We start from the raw sequence: 7,402 nt of genomic DNA, 5'->3' as shown, positions 1-7,402 counted from the left end.
ATGCTGTGCATATTCATACTGAGACAGTGTGTCTCTCAAAGAGTTCTGTAGGAGACTGTCCTGAGTTCCAAAAAAAGAAAAACTGAAAAAGATACAGAGATATGATCATATGAATATAACCATTCTCTCTCCGAACTGTTGGTCCACGCAGGGAGTTCCGGAGAGGTGTCTGTCCAAAAAGCTTCTGTCTATAATAGAAAACAGAAAATAGAGATACCATATAAACTGTGTTTGCTGTGCTGTGCAACCGTGAGTTCTGCCTCCCATTTAAGGAGACACAAAAAAAATATAGTTTGCTGTCCATATTATCAGTTCTATCTAAATAGCATGTAAATGAAAAAACAAAAAAAGCATCTGTTGGGCATAATGGGACCCCTTTCAGTTCTGAGTGTCCCTTTGTGCCTGAAGATCATCAAAGGGTCGATGGTAGTGCTGAAAGAAGGTTCCATCCAGGTCTTCTTGTATTAGCCAGTCCGCTTCTTCCCTCTGCGCTGCTTGCTTGGATAGGTAGTCCGCCCGAGTGTTGCGCTCCCTGTAGATATGTCGACATTCAAATTTTTCAAAAGCATCTGTTAGTCTGAGTGCCTCTTCCAGAATGTGTCTCAAAGAGAAAACAGAACATGTTGATTTCCTTGTAAGCCAATTGCAGACAATCTGTGAATCTCCAAACAATTGTAGTTTTGTGCAGCCTTTTTCATGTGCAAAAGTGATGAGGTGTTTTGCAGTGATAAGCTCAGCAAAATTGTTTGTGCCCCTTCCCAGGTGAATTTGCAGCATGTAGTAGTGGCTTTCTCTCAGGTAGAGTAGGGCTCCCCCCCCACAGCCAGTCTCTTGGGCTGAGCCATCAAAATAGGCCCAGGGATAGGATTTATCTATGAGCTCCGGGGTGATGGTCCTATGGGGGGCAGGTGGAGGATCTTCAGGAATGAGAGCTAGGTCCGCAAAGAGGTGTGCTATAATGACAGGCCAGAGAGGAGTCTTTTGGTAAAAAATGGCTCTGTTCCTTGCTGTCCAGATGGACCAGCACATCAAGAGGGGGATATTCTTATCTTTTCCTTTGTGTCGAGCCTGCCAGTTTTCCCAGGCATCACTAATAGAGTGACCCTGCCATAGCTGTATAGAGGGAGACATTGTAGTAATAAGAGACCACTGTTCTTTGACAACCGGACATGTGAGGAAGAGGTGTTCAGTATCTTCGTCGTTCATTTTGCATAAATGGCACCAGAAAGGTCCATGGAAGGACCGCTTTTTTAGGTTTGCTCCTGTAGGTATCTTGTTGAAGAGAATTGTCCACATGAGAAGGCGTGTTCTGGGGGCTGCTTTTAGATGCCAGATAGATTTCCACCATTGTAGCATATTGTCTGGTTTTAGTGGCTGCATGAGCTGTAGGTATCCTTCTTTTGGGGTGTATGAACCACTTTTTGCTAGGGCCCAGACAATTTCGTCCTCTTCCTCTGTGATTCTAACCTGTGCTTGTGAGAGCGCCTCTGTGTAATTCTCCCATATCTGTCTCCACTGATTTGGAATGTGAAGGTCTCGGTATGTCCTCCAGGCCTGCTGGAGAAAAGTGGAGTTTTCCTGGTCTGCAATATGAGAAATATGCGTGACTCCCCGATTCCTGAGGTGGGTTAGGAGCTGTGCTGGAAGATTGTGCATATTCCCACAACCGATCCAAGGATCAATACCAACTCGAACAGAGCTTCCTTGTCTGATTCTCCAGGTGATGCCTTCTCGGATTAGGGGTAGAGAGTTTATGACCGCTTTCCATATGATTGATTGTCTACCACTTCCTCTTTGTTCCCTGCATACCCAACTGTATATACTCTCTGGTGCGATGTATTTCTCCATGACTACCTTCGTCCAGAGGCTGTTTGTAGTGAGGAGTTGCCAGCCCAGCTTGGCTGCTAGAGCATTTGCAAATAGATCCAGTCTCTTTATCCCCCAGCCACCCCATTTTTTTGGTCTCGCGATGGAGTCCCAATTTACCCAGGCAAAGAGATTTCCTTGCCTGTTCCCTTTCCATAAGAATCTGCAGCAAATTTTCTGTAGTCTGGAAAGAATCCCTCTCGGTATCCAAGCCAGTGACATCCAATACACTGGCGTTGCTTCAAGTACAGATTTAATAAGAGTGAGTCTCCCAGCCCTAGTGAGATATCTGTTGTACCAGACATTTACTCTTCTCTCCACTTTGGTAATGAGCCAAATCCAATCAGCTATTTTGTATCCTGATTTTTGAGTCTCATAAATGAGTCCGTGAGTTTTTTAATGAAGGGAATGAGAATTATAAGGAGGGAGATGAAAGGATAGGAGGGGAGAACCCACGACTTCAGATGTATAAGGAGCAAAGAGAGGAAGGGGATCGAAAGGAAGGGGATCACGGAGGGAATTGGAATATGGAGCCAAGCATAGTGAGGAGAGGGGAGGTCTATGTGGGAGTGAGACCCTCCCTTCATTACCATATTTGAAAAAGAAAACCAAAATTATAACCATTTATATTAAGCTCTTTTCCTTCATTATCATATTTAAAAGAAAAAAACTAAAACTATAGCCACTTATATTGGGAAGCTTGGGAGCTCTAGAGCTTTCAAGTTTATAAATTGGAATTATATTTTGTTCAGGTTTTGGGTATTAAAATTTATTTATTTATTATTATTTTTAATAATTTTTGTTATATACATAATATTAAGTTATAGGTATAGTCGAATTTATAGATGAAATAGACTTTTTTACCAAATTTGACAAATCAATTTTAAGAAATAAAGTGATTTTTTTATTCTTTAAAATGTATTTTTGAATGTATAAATAGATTCAGTACTCCGAAAAACCCCCAGATCACTAAATTTCTACAGATTAAACAACTTAAACTCAAGTTTTTAAAAATATCTGTTGGATTTCAATTAAAATTAACCAGAAAAAATGTCGTGAAAAAGACCATTTCATCTATAATTAAGACAATGCCAAAGTTATATTATATAGTTTTAATTATTATATTGTCTTGGCTATGATGGTTTTGTAGAGTGGTTAATTAATAAAATAATATTTAATTAAAAATTAATATTTATATATTAGTAAAACTAATTACAATTAACTTAATTAATCTAGATTAAATCAATTAATTAAATACTAATATTTACAAATTTAAAACTAACTAAATTTACGAAATAAAACTAAAATATATTCTGTACATTTTGAAGCCTAGGTGGTAAGTGCCATTTGCAAACCGTAAGTCCAAACTCAACAAAATCAGAGCCATTGGGACGCTGACGAGAAGTTGTGCTCAATGAATTAATTGAAGCAAAAAATCGAGAAAACTGAAAATCCCACAAATAACCTGCAAAATGAACAATATTAAAGCATGAAAGAGGTGAAGTGACCAAAATTTACATAGAGGGTTCCCATTATTATTATTAAGATAATAAAGTGAAAATGGGGGGTTGTTGTTTTGCCACAATAATGACAACACACAGAGAAGAAGCACTTATCTTTGTTTACAAATATAATGAACTCAAATTTATGAAATGATGGGTTCTATCAATCCCTCAAATATTAAAACATTTCCCATGGGTACCACATTAATTGATCAAGCAATATAAGTATTAAAATGATAAGTACTTGAAACAAACTGAGTCTAAAACCATGAATCCAAGATTTTAAGAAAATGATTAATTTTAAATTTACCTTCTGAGTGACATAAGAGGTACAGATAGGAAGTTTTAAAGAAAGTATATATACATCAATATAAATAATCTCCCTTACTTGACATCACTTCCCTGCGAGCGAGCGTCCATAGCTCCGACGAAGTTGTCTTAGTACCATACAAGCATAGCCCCACTGCCAACAAGCTTGTTCAGTGCCCCAACGGGTTTACTTGTGTTTCCCACACAAATGTACTTTCAATCTTCTTTTATCACCCTTTTGATAAAAATTATTTACATAATTTCTTTTTTTCAATTGGGTTAAGAGGGTGGGGTGGTACAAGAGGTTTTAAATGCAATGGATGTGATACTCATAAAAGTTTGACTTCCTCATCTTACCCTACAACTATCAATATAGAGGCTCTTTGTGTGAAGTGGGGGGATGGGTTGGATTCATTGAGTTAGAATCAAGCCAGTTCTTTCCTTGGAAAGATGAATTTTATCACTTGGAAAAGATGATATTCCTCCATGGGAAAATAATTAAGGAAGGAGGACTCATAATTCAATAAATATATTCCTTCCAGGTTAATGAAAACCCATAAAATTATCAGAGTAAAAATTTATCATGCATGCCGACCAATGTTGGGTAAGAAAAAGTCTTCCATATAAATATTGGTAATATCACCAAACCCAATCTGAAGCAAAGGTGAAATCAACACTCCAAAAATTACAAAAAGAATAAAGGAGATGCAAATCAAAAACAAAAAGTTGAATGAAAAGCCAAAATCAAAAGAAATCCTCAAAAAGACAATTTATGAAGAATGTCACAACAAAAGAATAAGTATGCGGGAGGAAGATATGTTTTTCTTAAGTTGATATATTTTTCAGTTGTCTCGCAAGTTGTAATTGATTAGACTTTTATTCAAACAAAAATTCTAACTCTAGATAGTAGTTATGACAAAAAGTGAAGCTAAATAAGAAGTTTCTCCCCTTGAAAATTTTCTTGTTTCGAAACTAAGCCTACATGGAAACATCTTAATGATTTTATAATAAAAATAAGGCTTGTGAAACAAACTAGAGGTTCAAAGACTCCCCGATTTAGTTGATTTTCAATTTGATTAGCATCATAACTGTTTTTCCAAAACTCAAAAGCAAACAAAACAAGGAGAGTGAATTCCAAATCTGAGCAAGCAAGGTGCAAAGTTTTCAATGCAATCCTTGAAGACCTACAAAACCAGAGCTTAAGATCAACAAACACTAAAACCAAATTTGAAACAAAAAGCATAAGAAAAAGGTAAAAAATGAAAATGAGCATGTAAGGCTTACCATTTAATAATTTCGTTAAAGTTTACCTGAAAGATATTGATTTTTCTCACAAGAAATAAATCCTACTTTTGGTTGAGATAAAAAGTATGAAGAAGTTGCATTCTATGAGGGTTTCATTTTCCCAAAATGGCCAATTTATTAAATCTAAACTAGAGTGAACATTAAGCTAGAAAATAATGGCTCATGTTTAGAAATAAAAATGAAAAAAATGTGCTTCATTATGAATTAAAACAATAATTATTCCTCTTGTTGCTATTGATTTTATATGAGCCCCAACATATCTAGAAAATCGTATGGAATCAAATCCAAAGTCCCAACCAATGTAAAGGTTCATATAAATATAGAGAGAAGACTTGATTCTTACGTGATAGTTGAAATCGAGCGATACATAAAAAATAAGAAAACCATAAGAGAATTGGGAATCAAACATAAACTAACCATGATCCATTACCTTTGCACATTCCATATTTTCTTACAAACTAGTTGCATTAACATAGTGGTTGTTCAGGAATGCCTCGAAAAGAAAAAGGGGATGCACACTAAAATATAGTTGGGATGATGAGATCTAGGATCGAGAGAAAATGAAGTGATGAGCATCCAATAGTAAACTGAAGAAAAAAGTACAAGTGAGCCACATGTTATGATAGCTCGGAAAGTTAGAGCCTAGGATGTAGATAAAATTACCTAAAGAGAGTGACCTGGGTACTTTAAGAGAAAAATGATGTAACACCCTCCTCACAAATTTACCCAAGTTAACCGGTTCGCTGGGATAAACATTGATGCTGCAAAACTGCATCCTGAAATCAATACGGGAATTTTGGGTTATGGGCCCACACACTTGGTTAATTTATCTATCACAGACGGAATTTAAATAATTAAAATCCCTGTTTACCAAACTATCAGACCCCAATCTCTTTCATGGATTCCAAACAAATTAAAATTCAGTTCAAACCTTATCGCATCTGAATCAAATACTAACCAGCGCGCATCTTCCAAAGCGATATCCGTCGAATCTCTTCTATTCATAATGAATGACTATGATCGATCCGGAATTCAACCAGATTAAATCATAGTCCATAAAATATCACGTCCGACAACTGGATTAAACTGTGTGCATCTTCCGACGTGATCACCGTCAGATCTAACCCCTTCAAATAGATGGTCACGATTAACTGAGCTATTAACTCAGTCCTATAAATTACCACGTTCAATTTTAGAATTATCGTCTGCTCTTGTTGGCACGCGATGACCGTTGGATCACTTCAACAGTCATGATCGATTTATCAATTATCTCAATTTTATAAGGTTATCGGGTTTGTTTCTTGTGTTAAAGTGTGTGCACATTCACCAGTGAACACCGTTGATCTTCTCCCAGATAGATCATCATTGATCCATCCTGTGATCAATGATGATTTTTCAGTTCATTCACTCTTTGTCTGTGTTCAATTGGCAATCAACAAATTAAAGCCTTTGTCCACGGGTCCCTCAAACACTAAACTCCACTAAAGGTTTTAATTTCACACAAAATTTCTTGTATTTAATAGAGGATCCAGCCTACGATTTAAAGGGTCAATGAAATCAAATCAATAATAAAAGATCACGCAAAAACAAGTTATGAACACAAAACTCCTTTCATTCATAACCGTATTTAGATATACATTCAGAACATCTCGTGCTTTGATCTATTCTCACCACTACTTAGCTCTCTCTAACACTTTCTAACACTGTCTAACACTGTCTAACACTTTCTAACACTCTCTAACATTGTCGCAAACTTACATTTATAGATTAATTACATAATTATGGATTACACTAAATCCATGATTTTTCCCATAATTTACTCAACTAATTCCTATTCAAGGATCTCGTAATCCCAAAGATCTCTACGATATCTACACATATCAATTATCCCTGATATTCTCACATAGTTGAGAATATTTCACAACTGAAAACCTCACACATAGATTTCTCACTCAATCTATACAAGATTCTTAAAATAATTAAAAACATCACCCCCTAAATCAACCAAATGAACAATAATATTTTGAGTAGGATGCTCTTGCATCAGACTCCCGATGTAGAAAAAAAAATCATAGACTCTTGTCTATGAGGTCTGTCACTTTTCTATAGTAATGTGACAACTACATGTCTGAATGACTTTCTACCTCCAGGATTCCAAACTCTGTTTTGCTGATGGTCCTTCAAAGGAATAACTTCACCATGTAGTCTGGCATTAAATTCACATAATAATATCTTCAGAGAATTATTAAAAATGATTATCGACTTTCCATACCTCATCATCCTCTGTTATGGAAATATAGACTCATGAACTGCTTGTGGAAACTTGAATACCCATTTTCCTAGTTTCCAAATTTTGAACGAGTCTCGAACTAGTTCACTGTTTGCACCTATAGCTTTGCCAGGTAACTCTGTTGTGCTGA

At 36.3% G+C, this 7,402-nt stretch overlaps 1 protein-coding gene across 1 annotated transcript; it reads right to left on the bottom strand.

Annotated features, from left to right (window-relative positions):
- Positions 1–378: 378 nt before the first annotated feature.
- LOC149232048 (uncharacterized) lies at positions 379–1,848 on the bottom strand. The gene has a single exon (XM_089381816.1). It carries the CDS (start codon positions 1,846–1,848, stop codon positions 379–381), a length of 1,470 nt encoding a protein of 489 aa, XP_089237942.1.
- Between the last annotated feature and the right edge of the window lie 5,554 nt (positions 1,849–7,402).

Source organism: Pinus tabuliformis, chromosome J, assembly GCF_031772625.1.
Source record: "Pinus tabuliformis cultivar Carrire ecotype Pingquan chromosome J, CPIR1, whole genome shotgun sequence".
NCBI classification, from domain to species: domain Eukaryota; kingdom Viridiplantae; phylum Streptophyta; class Pinopsida; order Pinales; family Pinaceae; genus Pinus; species Pinus tabuliformis.
This window is presented reverse-complemented; position numbering and strand designations above follow the sequence as displayed.